Here is a 26,514-nt window from a genome sequence, read left to right on the forward strand (position 1 = left end):
ATACCCTAATAGCAACAGTCTTTTGCTGCATGGTTAAAAGACTACCAGCTGTGGCAAGGGGGTTAAGCACTGTGCCACCATCATTTTGCTTGGAAGGCTCTGGGAGGTCAGACCGCATTTGAGTTAGCAACCGTTATGTAATGGATTATAAAAAATACAGTATGAGATCTAATATATCAACAACTGTTGATATATTAGATATAACAATATATAATATTTGCAATGTGAAATATCTCACATTTCTGCAATATACAGCAGAATATACTTAATACTTGATGCAACTTTTCACATGATGCAAAAAGTATCATCAGACATTACATGTTTCCATACCTATTCTGTATCCAATAGAAAAAGTCTAATAAGAGTCTTATTATGTAATTTAAAGAAAAATGGTAATATTGTGGCATGAATTACATTTTTTTTAAATAATGCACTGAACTCATATTATGTTTTATTTATTATATATGATGATATATGTTTATGCATAATAGTGTATATGAATATTTAATAAAAATAAAACAAAGACCTGTTAGTTTAATATTTGCCTTGACACTTTTTCGTGCAGGCAGGGTGAGTAACAGAGCAGCTTGATAAAACATTTACATAAAAAACCTAAAAAAATTCACATAAACATTCCACATGTCATTTCACATGATATAGGCAATGTGTGTGTCTTTAACTCAACTACAACCTGCCTGTCTTATATGTCCAGCTGCTCCTCTGTCTGCTGTCCCTTCTCATTGTAGAGTTAAACTATACAAAAGCCAAAGGCAAAACAGAAACAAAATGCAGGTTTGAAAGATGAAAACAGACCCAGTCTGTCAGAAGTCTGTCAAGGCAAGTGCACCACAGGAAAAGTTTAAGTGTTTGTGTTCTGTAAATGTCAGTGTGCAATGGTGGCTGTATCCTAATAGTAAGAGTAGCAAACTTGCAAATGGTACAACACAAAATGAAGCGAAACTTCATAATGATTTCCGATTTCTCTTGCACAGTTGCAGTTAATCCAATTTTAGACCTTCAGTATGTTTCATTTGGTTTAGGTTAATATTGCATTTAGCCTAAACATTGGTTCAGCGACCCTAGTGACACATCTCTGGAGACACAATAAGTTTCCCGAAAGAGCATACAAGTTAAGGGTTAGATAGAAGGGCTGCGGACACCAAGGGAACATTTGTTACTTTGATCTTCTCTTTACTACATTAGTATGGGATAAGAACTTGATGTGTCCCCGAATGGCCTCTGTCTTGTTAGCAGAGATTTGATTTAACGCTCCCTATCCAGGGAGCCTCATACAGGCCAGGCACAGCAGTAATACATTACTGAGCAAATCAAAACAGTATTATACCATGCAAAGCAAAAGTTATCTTTGGAGATGGGGAAATGACTATTTGTAACAGCAGTGTTATTACATTATGTAATGTAAGACTAGTGTGGATACAGCTGGTAGAAAAAAAGATTCAACTTGAGATCTAGCCAAAGCAGTAGCCTTTATGCTATCGTCATTTTATGATATTGTCATATACGTGCTATGTATAACTATATAACTATTTCACCTTGTTGGACTAACTTTGACTATATTTGACATATGCATGACTTGTTCAAGCTAAAGTAAATCCTTTCATCCCCTGAAGGCAGAATTATATTAAAACCGTGGGATGAGGTCTTATGTGTCTTTTATTTTAAGATTTACTGAGTGCTTCTATTGAAACGGTCTGTTTATTCTCATATCTAAATATATGTAATTTATGTATCAGGTCAGGAAAAGTTCTAAAATCCCTCATTCAAACTAGGTGGTTTGAGAAGGTGTTGCATATTACTCTGCTACAAGGGGTTGTCAGCCTCAACTAACTCTCCACTTGTCATCAGACTATTCATACAATGTTGGGTCTATGAGGCTCCACATTTGCATGTTACACCCCAGCGACACGCTCAATGTAATAAAAGGCGATGTGCTGTGTGCATGCATTATTGTTGTTAAGAGAGAAGAGACACATACAGCTATCCCTGCAAGACAAACATGAACACACATTAGCATCACTCAAAAGATACTCAAATGCCCATTAGCAATTCAAAAATGGATATACCTTGATTATTTTTACTCTCTCATCTTAAGTCTGAAGAATAAAGACAACAAGCAACTAAAAAGCACTGGAAAGAGGCTGCATGCTGGCAAAATGCCTTTTCTAACCTTTATTATTACTTTGGGAATTATTAATCTGACCTGAGATGAGCCTCCTGGCATGTTCGCCTCATTCGGCCTAACAGAGCATCAAATTCAAAGACAGAACTATTAATTATAGACTTTAAAGCTATGTAAAAGATAACAGGTAAAGGTGGCAGAGCTAAAAACAGAAAAGGGGAAGTGTGTGAAGGCAAGTTACATAATTTTGATGAGGTTAGTTACGTAATGGCTGTGCCATCCCCTGAAGAAACTATTTATGCCCCATTATTGAATCTGAACAAATCAACCCAGTGGCATAAGAAGCAACACTGTGCTTGTGCTTGAATTTTACTTCATTAAAGCAGAAACAAAACCTAAACAACCTACCTTTGTGAAAAGTTACATACTGACCATAAGCAAGTAATAAAGTAATCTATCCTACTTGTTATAGTTACATTTGTTTATGCATGCTGCCATGTTTTGATGATAAAAAGCTTTTTGCCCAAAAGCTATGAATTGAAATATGTATCCATATCTTCAGAAATAACCCTGATTTATGTTTGAGTGTGCATGGACAAAATCTAATTTAAATGTGATACCTAATGACATCAGGCTAATTCATTTTAGTTTTGGGAAGTGTTTACGCACACATTTACATTCAAGTGAAGTAAAGCTGAGGAATTGCATTCATAAGAGCTTTTAGCGTGTATTTTCCCCTTAATATGAGATGAAATTGTCCACTTACTTGTGATACTTTGATTAACCCAGATAACATATTTGTTTTGCCAGAAGCTAGTTTGCTGCAGCTACTGGGTGTTACTGCAGATTAGCATACTGCCTGTTTGTTTTAACCTCTTTCATTTAGTTGTTCTAACACGGATAACAGTCTCCTATTATAGGAGTCCACACTTATAAACAAACACACACAAACGCATTAGAAGGCCCACACATACTGTGTGTATGGTAAGCAGTACGCACGCAGACACAAGAGTTCATGTATGCACACACGTGGCACAGAAACAATCAAAACACACACCTCGGCAGAACTCCCTTATCTTTTTCATTATTTCTCATTCAATTTAGAAAACAGCTAGGCTTGTCGGCGAATCGCTAATTATTAACGTGATTAACATGATAAACCCATCTATTTATCATGTTTGTGCTCGGGTGGTGATGTTGTCTTAAGAGTGTTTGGGCTGTGTGGATGTGTGTGGATGTCTGAGGATGAAAAAGAGGTCTTTGAATGCCTTTGTGCACCTGTGTGTACAGTATGTGCTTAAGCTTTGGCATAGTTAAGCTCACTGTCCTTGAAGTACTGCTTCATAGCTCGGGAGCTGCTATTCACTGTTTACAAGGAAGACATTAAAAGCAACTATTTATTGATGGAGGACTGAGGATTCTTTTCTCCAAGAGAAAACAATCCAAACCTAAAAAAAAATAATAGAGACCCATGTGTGTTTAAAATTTGAAAGTAAACCAAATAGAACTCACATATTTGATTTCAGACTTTCTCTGTTGTTTGTGTGTGTTTAGGGTAGAGTGTGTGTCACGGGTCACCTTTCTAGCTCCTCCCTGTGGAAAGCTGTTCCAGGTGGGGAGAGGCCAGCTCTATCTGTTATGGATGGGTGAGGTACCATAAGGTATTTATGTAAATATGACACTCTACCTGCAAAGTACCTGAAATTTAAATGCTCGGTTTAAAGGTGAACAGTTTCATGAATTGATACAGAAATTTGTGCCACTTCTTGAGGCTGGGAGTTGAGTTGAGGGCACGCAGGAACTTTCATTTTCAGCATGGGACAAGAACATAATAAATTACTTTGAATGGTCCAAAACAGCAGCTTTTTATTTTCTGTTGAACTAGATGACATCTTTTTTTCACTAAGTGCTATGTAATTGGACAAAAGAACAAAATGCCACTGTGCGTGCTAGAGGATTTAATAAAAAGTGCATGGTAACTTAGGGACTATATGGGACAGTAATTAGAAATGTAGGAATTTAATTGAATTATTCTAAATGTCACTTTATATGATTCAAAATTGCTTACTTCACTTGACATAGTTGTCAATGATATGGCTTTACTGAAAGTGAAGGACAAAGTATCAAAGATGGAACATTTTGGTTGTTAAATGGATCAAACTTATGATTTTCGAAAACTAAACAGACTTTCTTTAACCATATATGGGAATCAAGATGACAGTAAATCTCTCAAGGATAAGCGTTGAAACTGTACATGCAGCTGTACCCTGTTACCATATTTAAGTCACATTTAAATCTGACGGGGGATGGTTTTTGCATGTCATCCTTTTCTCTATCTCCTATCATTTTTTACTACTAACTAGACAACTAACTAACACAGTGTTTATGGACAGGAAAAGTGAGTTCATGAGTTACAGCACAGTTACTGCCTGGGGGGGAGAGCTAAATGGAGAGAGTTGATGCCTGTTGATGTGCCTATGTTAGAAAGACATTAGATGTTTGCTTTTTTATTTTAACATCCCACTTATGGAACGTGTAGAACAGAAACTAATAATAACAGCGCCAAAAAGATTAGATGCACACACTGGCAATGCATCTGCAAAACAAAGTTGTCCTAACTCAGACTATAGTAGAACAGCTATTAGTTCCACGACTTATGTGCAATTAATGTTAACTGATCAATTACTTACAGTTTCTTCACGATTCAACTGCTGATACATTAATCAGGGGACCATCAAATATAAATGATATAAATAAATAGACACAAAATAGAGGGTCTTAAGACTCGAGACCCAAGACTTGAAACCCTCTATTTTTTGCCTACAAAAAAGTACATTTCTATTTGGTTGTAAAATGAGAATGTTTGCTCTGGCAGTGCTTGGTTTTTAGCTCGACTTGGTCATAAAATTCTACATTTTATAGCTAAGCAGTACACTAAAATATGTTTCTGAAAACAACTGAATCAAAAATATTCTGATGAATTCTGATTCATATTTGATTTCAGACTTTGGCTTTTTACAGCTTGATTGTAGTTCACGAGCAGTCATTGCACGGCCTTAGAGACTCCCTTAGCTCTGATTGGTTGTTCACCTTCAGGCGCAGAGGAAACTAGCAAATGGCATTAGGAGAATTAGGGGGAGGCAGAGTAACATTATTTTATTTAGAGATTATCTGTGCAATGTGCTACTGTCAGGATATAGTGACAGTTTCATCAAATATGACAAAAAGCTTTTTTATAAAAGTTACCTGAGTTGTTTTTGTGGCCTTATTTCTGTCATTATTTTGTATGTTTGCCTATATGTTTTCCTATCTCTCCTACCTATCTTTTTATACCTCTATGTCTTTCTTTCTCCATCCCTCTTTGTCTCTTAGTTGCTGTATTGTTCTAAAATATATTTCTGAAAGAAACCTGTACAGGTCTCCATAAATATCCCGTCAGGAGGGTTTAGATAGCTATTTGGAAAGCCCATAAAAACAGACCCAGGGGCAGGAGTCAACAGACCCTCGTATGGTGGTGACTGCACTGCAGCTCGACCTACTCGGGAAGAACATCAATTAAACAAGATGCCCAACACTGATGTTTTTTTTTTATCTACACTTGGATTTTTTACATTTTTTATTATTCTACTATTGTACCGTCATTTGTTTCTATCAATGTCTTTCTTTCAAAAGTGATAATGTTTCAGTGTAAGACAAAAGTAATTGTGATTGTCAGCAGGGGATTCATTTTATCTCCAATACACTGCTATGAGATTTCAAAAATGACCTCTTACTCTCGCTTTCTTTCTCTTCTTGGATAGCTGTTGTGTGCTGGTCTAAAGAAGGAGCAAAAGCCCTCAAGAACAACACTGCAGCCTGTCATGGAGCTCATGCGAGAGGCATGAGAGACATGAGAGCAGCAGTGGATCAGTGAGACAGCGTGTGAGAGCAAAAGGAGCCAGAGGGAAAGAGAGGAACTAAAGTTGCTCTCATTTTGAAGAATTCACAACAAAAAAGGCAACAAAAATACTCAGTTAGGCTTAGTAAAACATCAGGGATTGGCTTAAAGCTGTAGCACGTAAAACTATTCAAATGAGGTCGTAATGTGACGTCATGGAGGTCATTGCGTCCTGGACTTTTGGTTTCACACGTGACACGAACATAGTCTCCTGAGTGAAAGTCCTGTGCTCCTATACTTTGCACCTCGCTGCCTCGTTTGCTTTCAAGATAATTGCTACAGCCACAAGTGGTCACCGCCTAACAAGAAACGTGAATGTCGGTGGTGCTTGCATAATTGACCCATATGGTCATTTTGTTGGTGATGACTCATCTCAAAATACATAGTTACAGTTTTATCAAGCAAAACACCATTAGAGTGGATGCTCTGAGCACTCAACTGTTTTCCTACTTCTCTCTCCATTTGCTTTTTATATTTCTCATTGCTTACTGTTCTGGGTAATTTTGGTATTTTTCAACCTGGACCCTGTTTTCCCATGCATTGGTGTCTTAGTGACAAAAATCTTTGAAATTGGTCCAGTACTGAGCGAGAACACTGTAACCAGTATATCATATATAATGTAAATGTGCATCGTCAATTTCCGTCCACAAAAAGTGCTGTTTTTGCCACTGACTGGCTTACATTGTTAATTAGTGTCTCTGTCTCAACGTTGTCCTTACACAGCTGAACTGCTCCTCTTTGGGGAACCATGGTTTTCTGTATTGGCCTGTCTTAATGGCCAGGTTTTGTTCACTGAGTCTGTAATTTGTCAAGGTAGTTTTTTGTTAAGTGTTACTGTGGTCAGGTAATCTGCAACACTGTACTGTCTCTTCAGGGCCAGATTTGCATTTTGCTTTGTGCTTTTGTTTGTGTATTAGGGCTGCTGTTTTTTTTTTTGTTATAATTTGGTAACTAATTGATTTGTTCTCAGACTGGCCCTGAGACAGAACAGGGTTAGAAAGTAAACTAAGTGTCAGGACCAGCTGGGTGAGAGGACTTTTTACTTTTCTCTCTCTCTCTCTCTCTCTCTCTCTCTCTCTCTCTCTCTCTCTCTCACACACACACACACACACACACACACACACACACACACACACACACACACACACACACACACACACACACAGCAAAGCAGATGTGGATGACATTCTGCACCAACGAAGCATAACAGGGTAGTTAGCCTGCTTGGCATGAAACAGAACAGAACAGAGCACAGAAGGGCTCAGGGCTCTGTGGAGCAGCAGGGGCATCTCACATACTTGTCACGTTGTGAGTTCAAGTCCAGAGTAGCACCTGTTGCTGAACATTGTTACCACTCTCTCTCTCTATCTCTGTCTCTCTCTCTCACTCTCTCACACACACGCACACCCAGTCAAATATTTACCTGACAAATGGTCCGCAGACGATGAATCTTATTAACTTTGGCCTTCCAGTGCCCCCATTAGTCAGTAAAGTGTCTCAACAAATGTTGGATGGATTGTCATGAACTTTGGTACGCTTATGTATTAATCAAGATCATTTGGAATAATTGTGTTAATTCCTTAACTTTCCATGTAGCGCTGTACTGTGTGCCGAATGCTTGCCCTCCGGTATTGTAGTTCACAAGTTTACTTTCATACGTTGACCAGCATGCTGCGTGTGACGCATGCAGGTCACCACATTCAAAGACAGACAGACAGCCGGACAAACTCTACTCACTCGCTCACTCGCTCACTCACTCACTCACTCACTCACTGATACTCGTGCCTTTATTAGTTGAATGCTGAGCGAGAATTAGGCTCAAAGCAGTGTAACCTAACAGAGCAGTTAGAGTGGCTGTATACTCTTACTGTTTGTACTGCACATTGGCCTTGAATATGACTTATACTGTAAAATGGGTGTTAATAATTCAAACATTTTCTGCACATTTTGTTCAGGGTAGTGGCTATTCCAACATGAACTGGGCGAGAGGCAGGGTGTATTCTAAACAGTCTGTATGTGCCAGTCCATCCTAACGCACATACACCATCACACTCACATTTGCACCTTCAGCCAAGTGGGAATTTCTGTATTCCATTTTGTCTAACCTTGATATCTGCCTTCTTGTGCTTTACTGCGCTATGGTCTTTCATGCTGTGCTGTACTGTATCATATCATGCTGAGCTGAAATGTGATTGTACACGTAGTGCTGCGCCATACCTTTGCTGTGCTGTGCTGTCCAATGCTGTTCTCTATTTGAGAATTGAGGACGGTGACATTGCTGCAGTGCTCAGTTTCGCATGCTTCAGTGATCACAACTATACAATTCTTTGATGAGCAGTTTGGAGCCATGCCATAACCATTTGAGTGTCCTGGAAACTGTATAACAGCAACTCTGACTCAGTGAGCCACCCACAGCGTTGGAAATATACATTCAGTGGCAAAGTGTTGAGAAAGTTGAATAATAGCATTTTTTAGGGAAAGGTAAGAGCTATGTCTGACTGAGCTATGTTCCAGCTCTCTATAAGGATTGAAGGATAGTATATCAAACGCTGTTTGACTGTTTGGTTCACATCTTCGCTTTGAGTCCCACACAGTAAGTAGTTCTAAATACATGCAGTGCAATTCATTTGAGCACTTGAGTGATAGCTGCTGCCTGAACTCCATTACTGAAAAACCCAAAATGGCCAAAATACTACAATAGAGTTCATTTACAATAGATTTCATAATAACTCTGTTACTCTTTGATAATTTGCCCACCTCTGCATTCTCAACAAACAATACAAAAACATCTACAACAATCTATGTGTCTATATATTTGTGTATTTACTTAAATAAAACTTAAATAAAAAAATAACATAAATAATGTAGAAAAGTGCATGTGAGCACTTTTTCTACATTATTTAGTCCAGGCATGTTTCAATAAATGAAAGGATTTCTTTTGCCTTTTTTGTCCTCCTAATGGATTTGAGGAGAACAGCAGAGTGCTGGCTCGCTTTCACTGAATCATCCCTTTCTAATTTGGGAAGAAACACATCTGCTACTAATTAACGAGACTGATTGAATCAAGGCTTTATGGGCACACACATGGGTGTGCGGACAGACGCACAAACACATACACACCCTCACTCACACGGGATAATTTCAGAAAGGAAGGTTTGGGAACACACACATTTTCTTTTTTAAGTTTCTGTCTTTGGCGGTGAATATATACTGTATGTATAGTATATTTACTCTCTTAGGGGGTCCTATACTGTATTACTTAAAGGTCCCATGACATGGTGCTCTTTGGATGTTTTTATATAGACCTTAGTGGTCCCCTAATACTGTATCTGAAGTCTTTTTCCCGAAATTCAGCCTTGGTGCAGAATTACAGCCACTAGAGCCAGTCCCACAAAGAGCTTTCCTTAGGATGTGCCATTTCTGTCTGTAGCTACTGAGGGGGAGAGAGGGGGGGCAAGGTGGAGGGTGGGGGTGTGGCCTTGACCAACTGCTACTTTTCTAAAGCCATGATGTCTCTCTCTCATGGGTGGGCTAAATTCTCTGGGAGCGCAAAGCAGAGAAAGGGGAGGTAACCTTCCTCTTTATGACCTCATAAGGAGCAAGATTCCAGATCAAGGCAGAGCAGGATACCCAGGGCTCGGTTTACACCTATCGCCATTTCTAGCCACTGGGGGACGATAGGCAGGCTGGGGGAACTCATATTAATGTTAAAAAACCTCATAAAGTGAAATTGTCATGCCATGGGACCTTTAACATGACAGTATATGGTCAACCAACCCATTCTCACTCTCAACTCGTAAAATACTGACACTTTGTCAGTGGCTCTAAGCGTCAGATACCGATGTAAAAATCTAAACCGTAGCGAGTAGTATGAAAGACCGAAAATCCCCGTAACGAGGTTGGTTGGGGTGGTGGATGGGTCAAACAACACAGGATAATCACCCAAGAGACAGGATTCATGTCCCGCGTGTCCCTAAAACGTACAGTACATATTGTAACCCCACCCACGATCTTTTCCTAAAATTAACTGTATCGTTTTTGTGGATGCGCTGGGAGTGAGAATGTGTTGGGTCAACATGAAAAGACAATAATATAAGCTGCAATAATGACCAGAGTTGGGAATGTGAAGTTTAAAAAAAATAACACGTTAAACATTTTTTACGTATTTTAATCACACTTATTTTTGCACCGCGGGACGTTTCTCACTGGATGAGTTTCGGCGGACCGATTATACTGGAGCACCAACTAGCGTTCATGACTTCAGACCTTTTATATATGTCAATGCTTCAGAAAACAACAAACCACAGTGAACATGAACGAAGAAGCTGACGAGACCGCTTTGGTTGGCCCCGTGGATGGGAAATTTTGTTATAAAAAACAAACGGATGGAAGCGTCGATTAGAGCATGGTTGTGTGCATGCTATGCAACAAGGAATTCGCATATCACCGCAGCACATCAAGCCTCAAGTATCACCTCAACGCAAAACATTTAGCAGCTAGCGTGGACGTTAGCCCGACTCCGAGTACAAGGACCCACACCCAACCTACACTCCACCAGATGACTGGTTTAAGGACCAGGGTAACTAAGTCTGAATGTACTTGAAAATATTGTGTTTTACTTAAAAAAAAATAGTTTACAGAAGGTCTACCTACCTATAGGCTACCTGAATTTCTGAAATGTACTATATTTCTAAATATGCTATTGCTACACTTAATGGCAAAAATTGCACTGGTCTGCTGGACTTGGTTGAACAAAAATAAACAATATGTTGTTGCTTAAGCTTATGTATTCAGTCATTATTCAATGGTATAATAAAAATCTATGTGAAAAAAATTACTTCTCACTGTTCTCAGGTCAAATATTTATGCAATTAAAATGCGATTAATTTCGATTAATTAATTACAAAGCCTGTAATTAATTAGATTAATTTTTTTTAATCGAGTCCGGCCCTAATATATATATATATATATATATATATATATATATATATATATATATATATATATATATATATATATATATATATATAATATGCAGTATTGCTCATTTGCATCACTTCAAAATCTTCTAAAAAACAATATTTCATTAAGCCAAATGGCTTTGCAGGGACTTGGAAGTCTATGTGGCATAATAGAGAGAGGCTTTTGGATTAATCATCAATTACAGTTGACCTTCACATTCTACTCTGGCAGCATAATTTTATTGCTACATCTTGACTAGAATAACTTGTTTCAATTGAAAATTATGCCACTACTTTTTATTCCGTTACGCTGTATTTGCCCTCTCACTTCCTTAAACTCACTAGTAGTGTTTAATGAATACAAACATCTCATGCATATGGACTTAGTTTTGTTGCTGTCTTTCTCTCATGCACATGTCTATGTGTAATATTTCCTTATCTGTCACACACTCATACCTTCTTTCATGTTTTATATATATATATATATATATATATATATATATATATATATATACACTTATTACATACACACAAACATAGACACAGGTTATTTGGCTGAGCACTTTACACCAATACACCAATACACAAGGTCAAATCTTGAGAAACCTATGATTTTTTTCTGAGCGCTCTCTTTCGGTCTATCTATAGCGGACGTAAATGTGTTTTGCATATCTAATTCCCTAACACAGCGAACAAGTGATAAGGATGATTACAAGTTAATCAAAGTAAACAGAGGGCAATCTGTTGTAATGTACTATTCAAACACCATTACCTGAACTTTGAACAGTAGTTGGGGGTAAAATGTCAAACTTTAATTAAAAGTAAACCAAATGTGATAATATGCATCAGCAAAGCAAGACATGCCTTTAGAAGACTCCGACATGTATGGCTCTCTTCCCAGCTCTCTGGAAACACCAAAATCAGAATCTTCAATGCAAACGTAAAATCGGTCCTTCTATATGGCTGTGAAACCTGGAAAACAACCAAATCAATCATCAATAAACTACAGATACATACTGAGGATTTGGTGGCCCAACAAGATTTCAAATGTAGACCTGTGGAGACGCATGAACCAGGAGCAAATCCACATTGAAATCAAATCCAGAAAGTGGGGATGGATCGGTCATACATTTAGGAAGGATCCGAGGAACATAGCAAGACAAGCTCTGGACTATAATCCCCAAGGCAAGAGGAAGCCAGGGAGACCTAAATCCAACTGGAGGCGGTCCACGCTTGATGAAATGACCAAGATGGGGACCTCCTGGCAAGAAGTAAAGACCTTAGCGCAGAGGAGAGTGAGGTGGAGATCCATGGTGGACGCCCTATTCTCCCATTTAACATTAACCCTTAGTCCAGTCTAGTTATCTTTCCACATTCTTTGGTATCATATGTTTTATTCCATTTTCATGAAATGTATCGACTGTGTGAATATCATGCAGGGTGAGAGTATGCTCCTGGTCATGTTTATTCAACGCCAGCCTCAAATGATCTATGCAGGATTTTTTCTTGGCAAAATACTTATGAATATGCAGTATATCTTTAACTTAACATAAACATCCTGTTATAAGCTTAAGAAACTGTTCACTTTCAAATTCTACACTGCTATTTGTAGAAGTGTGTAAAGACAATTTGTTAAGTGATATAAAAGATAACTAAAAACACTGTAGTTAGCCATTTCCCAAATCACTATTCACAAAAATGTTTTTCAATTGTGAATTTCAATTTTGGATGATTCAGGCATGCAGTATAGGCATACATGATTACTTTACTTAGCTGTCAGAAAAATAACTTGAGCTGAGAATAGATGACTCACTCACTGGCACTGGATACAGAGACGAATAACCTGAGCTTAATGGCATTTTTTTTCTTCCAAATATAATAACACCTGCACTGGGTTGATAGCACAATGACCTACTGTATGCTAAACCTCCAGAGTCCAGGATACAGAATGAAAAAACAACTTGTTTTGTCTCCCTCACCTCTTCTCTTGAATGGTCTTTCTCCACCTGTCAGTCATGCTCTCTCTATTGACTTTTCCTCTCCTCCTTATCTTCTTCCCATCACTCTTCCCCAGCCTGAGCCCCCGGGAGATAGACATTCACCAACTTTCCTGTCCTTCATTTACTGATCTCCTTCAGTCTATCTCTACATCAAAATTCCACCCCCCCCAACACATCTCTCCCCCCCTCCTCTTTCTCAAAATCACATTCAGTATTGCCTAAGAACAGTATTGCCAAAGTGTTTTCTTCAAGATTTTAAAGGTCCAATATGTAATATTTGTACTGTAATAAATCCAAAAATGACACCAATGCCTCATCAGATATTAAGGAAACATGTTAAACTGAAATACTATCTTTTCTGAAAACAATGCTAATGTCAGTATTTTTTCTTTTTGAAATTTACATTCCGTGACGGAATTTTTGTTTATGTTTTGATCTGTGTGTTGTTATCAACGGCCCAGTTTGACAGGCAGGCCGGGTTGCCAGATATACCTGTAAAACTGTAACTGTAGTACAGCCATGAAAGCAGCAAACAAACAAACAGGATCAACGGAGATAGATTCTATCTGATGTAAAAAAAAGAAAACAGCATGTTTCTAACAGTTGCGTGACCAGAGACGTAACAACCCCCTGGTAAATATTGGAGATGTATTTGAAAGATGGAGAGAGCTTAGAGCCCAAAAGGACGCAGAGTTGGCTTATTTTCTCCTGAACAGGTAAGCATTAGCTTCAGGCTAATTTATCACAGCTACTAGGGATGGGCATTTTTTGTCATTTCAACATTTGTGTACTCACATTAAATTATATAGCTGGAGTACCCAAGTTGGTTACTCGCAAAAACAATTGAGACATCGCCAGTAAAGTGATCCCGACTGGTCCTGGCTAACGCCGCCATGCTAACCCTGCTAACTGCTAACGTTACCGGGAGGACCAGGCATGCAGCCCATGGCTGTGTACAACGTGTAGTTTAGCGGCTGGAGCCGACAACGGTGAGTTATTTTAAGCCACGAGAGGGGGGCTGTAAATCGGAAAGAGAGGACTGTGAGTTTGCAGTGTGTTTAGCAATTGTTGCGTAATTCTAAGCCAATGAAGTGTGTTCCGTCAGCAAGGTAGTGGTATTTTTAGCATTTCCTATTGTAATTATAAGCCGAGGAAGTGTGCCTGACTGGCGTGTGGAGAGGACAGTGAGGTTGTTGTGTTTTTAGCGGTTCATACTGTCATTTTAAGCTGAAAAAGTGTGTGCATCAGTTGGTTACAGAGCTCCGTCTGAGCACGGGCTTTTATGACTGTCAATATAGCCAGCATCTAACGTTAGCTACTCCGCTGTGCTGTGGAGTAATGTCTGGCTATGTGAGAAAAGCGTCTAGCAACCTTGTTGTGAATGCTGCGGTCTCAGCCTGGCAACCTCCGTGAACTTTGAGTCTGGGCAGGAGGGGGCGGGGGAGACGACTCTCCAGTATTTTGAATTGGTAGTGCAGTAACTATTTTAACCGCTAGCTGCCAGTATTACATACAATATTACATATTGCACCTTTAAATGTAAGTATAGTCATTCAGAATATTCCACATCATACATACACTTTTATACTGTACACTTTACAGTTATATGAACAATGCTCTCTCTTTCTCTGTCAGTCTCTGCTCCATCCCTCTCTCTACTCTTCAGGAGTAATGGGTGACCATGTTGTGGTGGTGTCAGGGTCCCTACCACTCCCTCCATCGCTCCATCTCCCTCTCTGCATCAGTGTGGTGATAGACAACCATGATTAGATTTTACACACATTGTCAGTCTATGTTCTCTCTCTCTCTCTCTGTCCATCCCCTCACTAATAGATGGCCATGGTGTGGTGGATGTGTCAGGAGAGGTATTCCTGTTGGCTTCATTAAACTGTAACCTTGCTACTCTGAAGCACAATGCTATAACATCTCTGTCTCTCTTTCGCTCACCCTGATTCTCTCATGGAAATAAACAGGTACTCTGGGGGCTTGTTTCACTTCGTTGTTATATCATAGATTTCTTAAAAATGACCTTTGCTGGAAAAACATAATAACCAACCTATTTATGAGCAGTTACATCACTTTACCAATTACTAAACAGCAGAAGTAATTAGTTACAGTACTTTTACGTTACATGCCTTTTCGCCTTAAGGTGCCATCCAAACAACTCCATCCAAGATGCCATGTCTACATGCCACATTCTCTATATTCAACATGTAACAAAAAGGAAAATGAGACATTATGATTCAATAAGCAGCAAAGCTTTGGAGGTATGGTTTGGAGGTATTTAACTAGCTAGCACGTAGCTTAGCATTCCAGAATTCTGGTCTTCACATCGAAGCACCGACTCGGAATAAAACCCACCTAATTCCTGAATGTAGTCTTTTCAGGGAATTGCTAGCCAACGAAGACACAACACAGGCACTGGATAGGGGGGAGCAAGATGTTGATTTGGTGATGAGCTGGCGAAAAAACAACCAGACTGTACTATCCATCAGCACAGTTTCAAAATAAAAAGGTGCCAATAAAAACATTCTTTGAATCACATTGAAGTGAAAAGAACATGAACATTGTGTTGGTTTAAATCTTATTCTGCCATTAAAAAAAAGATAGAAAACCTGAATTATTGTAAGACTATCTCCCCCAGACTAGGTTGAGGTGGTTCCAAGGGCTGACTGATTTATAGCAGTAATCTATGTAAAGATTTACTTTCAGAAAATAAACTGTTTTATGGTCACTCCGGTTTGAGATTTTGACCTTTTGCACTGAGAAATGCATTGGACTAAAGGCCTCGTCTGTTCTCCTATTCAACACCTACTGGGTGATTTGTCTGTATTAACAAGAGTCACCTCTGTTTTAACTCCATTCTGCATTTAGAAATGGGAGTGTGTTGTGACATGAATAGGCTTAATATATCTCCATAAAAGATAATGAAGACACGTGTGTACTTCACCAGTAAAGTCGATGGACTAACTTCTGATCCCAATATTCACTCCTAATCCTCTCTGTGAAACAGGCTTGTAGGCTTCTTAATGAAACACTTACCTGGGGCGTTAATCAATGCCAATGAATTACTGGATTGGGCAATGGCTCATCTATCAGCTTGTGGCACTGATCTTATGATCAGCTGAATTATTGATTGACTGCTTCATTGACTGGTTGGCCAATGTTGAACTGACAAGGGCAAAGACGCTGAGGGGAGAGGACAGGGGTGTTGATGTGTGATTGTCAGACATCAACACCCCTAGCAGACATACACACAGGCACTAAGATTATTTATTATATGATTATTAAGTGACAGGCAAAAAAAGAGCTGTCAGTCCTCACATCAACTGTTTCCAAAAGCTGGATATGACAATAACAGGGACATGACACCCCTGTGAGACACCAATAACAACTGTGAAACCAAAAGGGCCAAATGTCCAGCTGTGATTTTTGGAACTAGAGTACACTAAGTGACGTAAGAGTTGACACCTCAAGAGACCAGGCAGTACACATCTTATCATATGCAACTTTTGGTCATCATAAATAATGTACAGTAAGAGTCACAGCATTATATTCTCTGCAAATGAACGTATGGTTTGGAGTAAAGCTTTGACCTTTAAAACTATGCCTTTAAGAGTTCAGTTACACAATATGTCTGACAAAAAAAACAGTTTCATTAATAACAGGATAATTAGCCCAGTCAGGAGTTAGTCCCATTAGAACAGCATGGATTGACTGTAAATGTATCACTAAAGATATGCTTTTACTTCATGATTTCACTAGCAGTGTGCAGCCAACAATTTGTACAGAATGCCTCTGTGACTAACATTAATCATAGATTTGTTGGTGTGTTGAATGTACTGATGTGTTGACTGATTATATTTCTGTCAACTTGTAAAAAAAGATAATAAAAAAACAGCTTACTAGGCTGCCACACACCCACCCACACCCACACCCACACACACACACTCACACAAACGCTCGACTTATTGTCAACTATATTGTGATGTTGATCCACAAAGAGAGCAGTCACGCAGAGAAATGATAAGAAACAAATTGTTGAGGGTTCGGGAGGGGGGCAGGCAGGGAAGAGACAGTTATGAGGGGGGCGATAACATGTGTGTATGTGTGAGTGTGAGAGTGAGTGTGTTGGAGAAATAGAGAGAGAGCGAGATAGAAAGAGACGGAGCAACATGGATGTGAGATAAGTGTGTGTGTGTGTGTGTGTGTGTGTGTGTGTGTGTGTGTGTGTGTGTGTGTGTGTGTGTGTATAGGGGAACAAGAGAGTTAAAGTGAGAGAGATCAGAGCATGTTGAGAAGAGCTTTTGGCTTTTCTCTCTGAGGATAAAGCTTGTTCCGGCCTTACGCTGCTGAGTCCCGCTGCAGCACTGTCCATGGTGCTGAAGCGGCTGGAGGGTCTTCCGCCTCTCTTTAGCTCCCTCCCTCTCTTACTGTTTATCTCCTTCTCTCTATCTTTATCTCTTGTGCCCTCTTATTGTCCTATTGTCTCTCTATCTCTCCCTTTCAACTTCACAGACGCTTTATTGTTATGAAACACAGCATGTTGCCACGGCAATGTCAACACATTCAGTATGGAAATGACAGTAGTCAAACACCACAAAGCAGCAACAAATACACAATGAATATAAAAAGGAGGTATGAAAATGAGGAAATCAAAAAACATTGGGTATAAATAGCAAATTATTTCCAACGAAATTGTCGTAATGTGGGTTTTTTGCATTGAAATTGTTTTTCTCTATGACACATTGGGCTGCAACTAAAGACTGCCCTCAGCAGAAAATGTACAGCACTGATAATTTATTCAAATGCCTAAACCCATTACATGTTTACATTTCTCTCACAAGGACCTCTTCTGGCCTCTTGTGATCTCTTCTATCTGTTGTTTCCAGGAGGCAAAGGCAGAAGTACTTGTTATACCACCACACAGCCTCTTAGGGAGGGGTGGATGGTTGGGTTACACATGTGACTATGACATGGGAGACCAGTGTTTGTATCTTTTCCCATCAAAGTCAGTGTTGTTTTCTTTTGAACATGATGTTTCCGAACCTCAACCAAGCGGTTGTGTTAACCATGACCACAATTGATGCCTAATTGTAAGTGTCTGGCATAACTTAACTTAACCAACTATAGCAGTGCCAGATTACAAATGGTCCACATGGGTTGTTTTGACAGGCAGTAACAAAGGAACTATTACCTTGTTTAGTTTGAAAGACATGATAAACTATATTTCATTATTTTCATTCATCTGTCTGCTATTTTTCAGATTAATCCAATAGTTTTTTTCATCTATGAAATATCAGATTGTCATGAAAAATGCCCATTGCCATTTCCCAGATGCCCCAGCTGACACAAAAAACTGGAAACAAAAACTTTTGAACATTTTTGCTTGATTGACGTCTTTAGATTCCTTGGTTATCAAAATTGTTGGTGATTCATTGTCTGTTGATCTACTAAGCACTTAATCAACTAATTATGTGTGTGCTAAAGGCATATTTCACTGCAGTGGCTACTCTTTTTTTTATTCCCAGAATCTACTGTTATGGGGTTTTAGGAATAAAAAGTGCATATTGGCTTGAATTAGGCTTGCCTAACAAGTGCCTTGCAAAAGGAAGTGCCCCCTCACCTTTCCTTTGGAGCAGTGTGATCACAGCCTGTCCTCAAGTTCTGTGTTCACTGAGTCTGTAGTACATTTTCCTCCAGGGTCTATTACTCACACTGGTCTGGTAGTCTGCCAACATGTAGGCCTACTGTCTATTTAGGGATGAATGTGTTTCCAGTTCATAATTGTGTTATTTTCTCCATATTTGTCTTTTTCTTTGTTAAAATTAGTTTTTTGACAGATGCCATTAAGGGTTAGCTTGACTGAATGAAGCAGTAGGACCAGCTGGCTGATGAAACCTATGCTTTGGCTCTGTACAGTGGTGAGAATAACAGGTGCTGTTTGCTAAATGATTGTGAAATTTGATAGATCATGTTTGATTGTTTTTAGAAAATATTTAACATTTCTGAGGGCAGTAAAGACTTGCTGAATTTTAAAATCAACACTCATCTGTCTCTTCTTATCTCTATCACCCTCTTTCCAATTATTTTGTTTTCACTTGCTCATGAACTCAGTGGCATGGTTTGATTTGTATACAATTGTATTTGTATAAACACGGATATCTACACAGTTCTGATAACTCAGCGGGATCCTTCAAGTCAATGATTATTCTTCATGTGAGGATCTCAAAATGAGCAAATTTGGTTTCTCCCTGGGGACACCCACTCTAATTAAAACATTGCTACTTTGCATAGGAACCATCAGAAACAAGGCTCTGACCCATTTTCTTGTTCTGACCAATAGTAAAGGAAATGCTGCTGCAGGGTTATTACAATTTATTCACACTACACCTTCAAATGCCACCAGAAGTGACTTTTATGCATGTTGTTTCCCAAAATAAACTTCCAAAACCTCCACACCTTACATTTGTCTCTCACTCTGTCCATCTTTCTCTCTCACACACACACACACACACACTTATATATCTTTAATTAGACTGACCTTTAGCATATATAGCCCAGAGCTGTTTTGACTTAGATTCAGGTTATAGAACATGAAGCAAATTACTTATAAGATAATTATAGAACACTTACTTTATAATCCAGGAAATCCTGTAGAATCTGTACAGTGAGCATATTAATCTGCTTCCTGCGCCAGCTGTTTCAATCATTTCTGATGCTAGCCTTCATTACTGCAGATTAACCGTGCCATCAAATGCTTCGGTTATCTGTGTCAAAGTGGAAGTCAGATATTTCTGCATCTACTGTAAATCAGTGGCCACTAAACAAAAAGGTCTATGTCAAATGGCATTTTGTCATTTTGAATGGCATAGCATCCTAAACTATGAAAGTGTGTCAAAACAGGTAACATGGTTGCAAATTGGTGACATGCTGCCAGTCCATAATAAAAAAGTGAAAATAATCAGCCACACTCAAATAAAAACACCTTGGCTGTTATTGAGCAAACAATCTAGTGCCAGCAGCTGGTTAGCTTAGCATAAAGACAGGAAACAGGGGGAAACAATTAGCCTGGCTTTGTCCGAATGTGATGAAATCCACAACCAGCAATTTTACAGCTCCCTATCTCATTTTTTTAATATGTACAAAAATTGTAAAAACAATATGTTGTAGTTTTATGGCGGGTATGTGCCATATGAGCGGTTGGCCAAAGTAAATTATCGGATTCTGGTTGTCAACGATATAGGTTGCCGGCTGCTATCGGTAGCTTTGTATATACCTTGGTATCATTCTTCTCACCTGATACTCAGCAAGAGAGCAAATAACCGTATTTCACAAAAAAGTCAAACTATTGCTTTAAAAGTAGGATGTAGCTGTCATTTCCCCCTCCAAGTTACAGCTTAACATACATTTTCAAACGAAATAGGTAAAATATGTTTCGGAAATTGTGAGCATATTTACACAAAATTAATGAACTGGATATTTTAATATTGTTACAAGTAAAAACCTGTTAGATCCCAGAACATCAAAAGCAGTGTTTGAAAAACAAATGTTCACTTTTGTGTTTTCTGTAAAACTTAAATTCACAATAGGCTAAATATTACTCAAAGGAACTAGTGTAGAGGAAGCTTGCATTTCCACGGCTCTCTTGCATTCCCTGCCCCTCACTTTGAGAACCTCTGGCCGTGTCGGGGTTTGTTGTGTCTCCTGACAGACTCAAACTATATCGGCTACTCTACCAGGCAAGCGCCCCGGCGATGGCATCACGCACAGTCGTCACAACTTATCCATCCGTTACCAGCTTGTAATCCCGGAGCAGCAAATTGTCAATAGAAAGAGCAGTACACGGATACAGCGGGAGGGAGGCAGACAGGAGAGGAGCGGGTAGGCGTATCGCCTCCCGGGACAATAAAGCGCCGCACAGTGTGAAAGTAACAGCAGGAGGGGACGGAGAGGCTCGCCGTGGCGGATCAGAGCGCTTTTTGAGAAGAACGTACATCAGAGATTTCAGGCTGGTTTCCTAGCGGAATTTGTCATGTTTTATTCTGACCTATAACGCCTCTATCTATAGGCAGCCATCCACCGGGCAGCACGCACTGTTGTTCGGCGCCTCTCCTTGGAGAGACCGACGCGAGAGGAGAGAGAGAGACAGAGAGAGGGAGAGAGAGGTCAAGACAAAGACACTTCTGTGGCTGAAAAGGGGCTGACGAACGTTTACCAAGATTCTCTGATTCTGCAGTTTATCTTCTACCCATTCACAGCCTGTTCTTATTGCTTAATGTATTACCTTGAGGTGGATAATAACCTATCGACCAATTCAGAAAGGAATATTAGCCTGCAGATAAGAGTGCAGATCAATGCAAAGAGCTGTTAATGAGTGAGATATGATGTTGGTGCAGGAATGACTGCTGAATGGGGGAGCAAAGAGCATCTACAGGGGAGCTTACGGAGACCGGCTGAGTAGCCCAAGACGACGACCGCGTGCCCGGTTTCACCAAGTAGCCTACAGAGACGTTTCCTCACTCTCCCTTTTCCTCTACTCAGAGGGACACAGGACCCTGGCGATATTAAGCCCAGCGGTTGCATGTTTTACTTTAAATGACCGAATAACGGAATCTTAACGGAAACGCGGGGAGCTCATGTGGAGACCAAATGAATGCGCAACGCGACGGGGAGCCGCTTTAACGGCGTTTTTTCCACGCTCACAGTTCCGTCCCAGTGGATCAGCGGCGGACACCGGATTTCTGTAGGTTATCGGCTCCACCGGTCGTGTACCCGTACCGGGCTTTAAATGCAAAGTCAGCGGGAACTGAATTGAAACGCCTCGCTTGCCCCACCACCACTCCGGGAACCCCGCAGCGCGACCAGCGTCGTGCGGTGCAAGACTCCCAACAAAGTGGATATTATTTCTTATTTGGTTTGAGAGATTATCTGACCAGGAGGATGTTTTTTTTTTTTTAAAAACGTATGAATTGCTGAGTGGAGTTCTTCACCTGGCTTGACAAGATTGAGGAGAAACCGCCACCTAACCGGAGAGGAGAGGGAGACGCGCAGGTATGGCAGTTTCTTTATACTTTCCTAATCTGTCCGATTATCGCACAATTTCTCTCTCCCTTCTCTCATCCCTCCATCACCTTCGGCTTTCTGTGTCTTTAGACGTTTTTGAGAGGTGGATTTGTAATTTTAGAAGAGCCCAGTTGAGTACAGAGAGAGAGAGAGAGAGAGAGAGAGAGAGAGAGAGAGAGAGAGAGAGAGAAAGAGAGAGAGAGAGAGAGAGAGAGAGAGAAAGCAGATGGGGAGATAATGGCGCTGGTGTTTCCTCATACGATTTAGAGATGGTGATATCCTTTCTCTAGATTAGAGACAGGACCGGAGGGGAAAGATGCTGAGGGGGTTTTAAAGCATGGGAAGTGTGAAGAAATAGGTCTGAAACAGATGAGGAGGTGTGATAAGGTTCGATATGAGCAGATATAACAGCATGAGTGGAGAAGGGGCAAAGAGGATTCTGCGAGTTAAGAGGAGAAGGGGTATTGAGGCAAGGATGGATGGATAGAAGAAACCCTGAAGGGAGGAGAAGGTTGCAATTGACTAAATTAAGGGGGGAGCAGACAGCCAAGGAGGGCAGGACTGGGGGACCACAGACAGGGGGAGAAGTAAGGCAGGAGGGACTTAAAAGGAGTTGTTAGGGGAAGAGGGCAGAGAAGAGGGTGCTGAGCTGGAATACAGAGAAGGAGCAGAGACGAGATGGGCCTGGTGATAGGAGAGAGGTGTTCAGGGGAAAGGGAGAGGAGAGGACATGATGGCAGGTGAGAGGGAGGACTGCTGGAAAGGTGAGTAGAGAAAATAGGAGCGGACGGGAGAAAGTAATTGAATGAAATGGATAGTGGAGCAGTGGAAAACAACCAAGAAGATATAGGAGAGGAATGATAAAAGATAGAAAGAGCAGGTGTTGCAGCTGGCATTAAACTGATCCCTTAAGAAAGCTCTAACAGTAGCATTATGGAGGCCAAGTGTAGAACAGTGCTATGCTGTAGCCACTGTATGGTATTATCCAATGGATTGCTGTGGTCATTGCTGCACCATGGAGACAGAAGGAGAGACAGAGAGGGAGAAGAGGAGAAGCCACAGCAAGCAATTTAGTTTGCTGTGTCAGCTCATCAGCTCCTCTTTACCTGGTAAATTTTCCCGTCCCTAACTGCCTCATTTGCATTTTTATGGGGTTTTAAAATGTCTCTAAGCCACCGTAAAACACATGTAAACACACATGCAAGATTAAATGAGGTTTGGGGTAAGTCATTCACTGTTTTTCCTGTTTCTGTCACCAAATGTGTATACCTGTGGCTTAGCTGAAGCCTTCTTTCGATATTTCAATCTTTCTTGCCTGCAGTACATTTTGTCATATTTTCTTGCTTGTATTGACAAATCATGTTTGAATGTGGCTTGGAACACTAGGCAGAGTCTTGAAAGATTTCAGTTTTTAATGCATTTCAGATCCCAATCTTAATGCATCTAATCATCGTGTACAGTTAATCAGTATCCCTACTGCAATGGGAAATACTGGAAATAAATGGACTCACAAAGAGCACTCGCTTTCAGCATGTAACTTTGATCATGACCCCATGTGCACCACAACATTCATGGTTAAACTCAAATACTGAGATTTATTTATTAGGATTGAGCTTAAAGCCTCAAACTTGGCAAATATGCCCAAAGAAGATTGCAGGCTGACTTTCCCTCCAAACCAACACGAAAATAAATTTCAATCATGCTCGTGTGTAATTAGTAGTTGATGTAGTCCTAGAGTAGGCTGTAATGAGCTGGGCCTTGATTCTTTAAATCATCTTGGTTACTCACATTTCTGTCACAGTGAGCGTGCCAACATGCACACACTATTCTGGGCTATAGCTCATATTCATGTAAAGCTCTTATTTAAGATGCACTTCTCATGAATACCACTATACATGAATAAACATTATTTTCACACAGTCATTAAAAAAATAAAAATAAAATGTATAAAGGGCCTCAGGGAGACATTGCTACTGTAGGTCCAGCTATTTATTTTTTTCCATGGCATAACATACAATTGTTTTGATTTTTTCACATACATATGTGAAATTCACATGAAGCAACTCCAAAACAGAACACTTGAGAATCCTAAAAATAATTGGATATATCTGTGCAAGTTATGTTTTTAAAAGTAATGTCTCTGAGCATTTTTGGTGATTTTGCAGTAAGAGGAGACATAAAATTGGACATTTAACTGTTTAATGATCTCAAATAGCCCAGTTTGCAAAGTCACAGAATCCACGACACTACTTTGAATCTTATATTTATTCATTCAGGTTGCTTTCTAGCATGAAAGCATTTTTTGGATGGTTTGGACTTTCGGACAAATTACAGGAAGTTCTGCAGAAGAGACAGGTGTTGGTGATACAACCCATAGATACGGATGCCTCAATGAATTGCTTTTAAGGTAAAAAGTGCATGCCAGACACCTTAAAGGAATAGTCTACATTTTGGAAAAACACCTAATAGAATTCTTGTGGAGAAATGCTAAGAGTAACAACACTTATTTCTTGTCTGTCTTATAAATATGAAGCAACTGCTAGCGGCAGGTAAGCTAATCCCCTGCAAAACCCCAATGTGTTGTTTTTACATTTCAGTTTTTGTATGAAGTAGACAAATATGACTCATTGTTAATTTGTTAAGTTTAGAGGTGGTAGGTGGATTTTGTTATATTTGGAGCTAGTCTAGTTTCCCTGTTTCCAGTCTTTACGCTAAGCTAAGCAAAGCTAACCAGCTGCTGGCCCCATTTACAGTATCTCACAAAAGTGAGTACACCCCTCACATTTTAATAAATATTTCATTATATCTTTTAATGGGACTACACTGAAGAAATTACACTTTGCTACAGTTTAAAGTATTATGTGTAGCCTACAGCTTGTATAACAGTGTAACACCATACCATACCTAGAGATTTGCATGGTTTTATTTCAGTTAGCCTAATAGCTGGTTTGATTTGCAATGAGAGATGATCTTATGGAAAGTACCCCATGCCAATCTCTAGGTATGGTGAGGGTATGTGTTGATGTGGGGCTATTTTAATTCCAAAGGCCAAGGGAACTTTATCAGGATGCATAGTATCCTGGATCCATGAAATAACTGGCCTTTAAAAATAAAAATCTGCCTGCCTCTATGGGAATTTAACATAGGGGTGTATTGACTTTTGTCGCCAGCAGTTTAGACATTAATGGCGGTCTGTTGAGTTATTTTGAGGGGACAGCACATTTACACTGTTATACAAGCTGTAAACTTAATACTTTACATTGTAGCAAAGTGTAATTTCTTTAGTGTTGTCCCATTAAAAGATATAATGAAATATTTACTAAAATGTGAGGGGTGTACTCACTTTTGTGAGATACTGTACATATTTAACGATGAGAGAGTGGTATCTCTCGTTTCATCTTATTTTCGGCAAGAAAGCCAATAAGCATGTTTCTCAAAATGTTGAACTATTTACTTTACACATCAGATGTCAGAATGGATTAAGAAAGGGCAGACCTAATAGGCAGACTCATGTATACTGAACAGCCAGTTCTAAGGTGAGCGCAGGAAAGGCAGAAATCTCTTGCAAAGTGGAAGTCCAGAGACTCATTTGACCCGGATTTCAGGTATGAAAACAAGCCAGGAAAGTGGCGCTTCATGATCCCTCTGACTTATTAGGGTTTAGGCTGAAGGTTACAGAAAATGTACCAGAGGGATAACTGGGGCCAGAAAGTGTGAGAAAACTGCTGTCAAACCTTCCAATCTTTTTGAATACTGCAGTCACGTGTACTGCTGTCCTGTCACTCAGGTGCAGATTAGTAAATGGCTGGGTTCTTTTCTCCCTCCTAATCGAGTGCAGCAGTGGTGGGAGATTGACGGGTGATGGCATGTGTCAATTGAAAAGTGAGAGTGCCTTAATACTTCCCTACTTCAGCAAGAGCTGACAATGCATGGTACTTCATGTTTACAGGTAACTGGTTTGTGTTGAGTCAAAGAAGTGCACAGGTAGGCTTGGTTCTGAAAGGAAGGAGGCGATTTAGATAAATAAGAAGCATGGAATAAAATCAGTTTACATAATCTGGGACTGTCTCTATTATTAAAATCGTATAATAGATTACACAATTATAAACCCTGAGTGGCGTAGGTCTGTGCTAATAGTGTGGTTCTGACTCATCAATGGCCATGATTCCCCATAATGTCTGATTGGCTCGATATCCAAGCACCTTTTTAAATTAACTTTTTTTGGCGCCATGTAAATTACCTTTCGTTCTGTCATCATCAGATTGAATAATGAAGCTCGAGAGAAGTGTAAATTCTGGAGGAGTGTAAGTCTAATTGATTGATGTGTCTGTATGAGCGAGAGAGACAGAGCAGAAAAGAAGTGGAACTCACACAGAGAAGCTCAATGAGTTTTAGAGAGAGAAGGAAAAT

General features: G+C 39.7%; 1 protein-coding gene across 4 annotated transcripts in view; it reads right to left on the minus strand.

The window, feature by feature from the left end:
• Window positions 1-498: 498 nt before the first annotated feature.
• LOC114552631 (uncharacterized) overlaps window positions 499-26,514 on the minus strand; it is a 64,004-nt gene continuing 37,988 nt past the window's right edge. For all 4 annotated transcript variants that reach the window (XM_028573585.1, XM_028573584.1, XM_028573583.1 and 1 more), the window contains exon 7: window positions 499-753. In XM_028573585.1, coding sequence (XP_028429386.1) covers window positions 738-753 — 16 coding nt within the window. In that variant the 3' untranslated portion in view covers window positions 499-737. The remainder of the gene's footprint in view (window positions 754-26,514) is intronic.

Source organism: Perca flavescens, chromosome 3 (genome assembly GCF_004354835.1).
Source record: "Perca flavescens isolate YP-PL-M2 chromosome 3, PFLA_1.0, whole genome shotgun sequence".
NCBI lineage: Eukaryota > Metazoa > Chordata > Actinopteri > Perciformes > Percidae > Perca > Perca flavescens.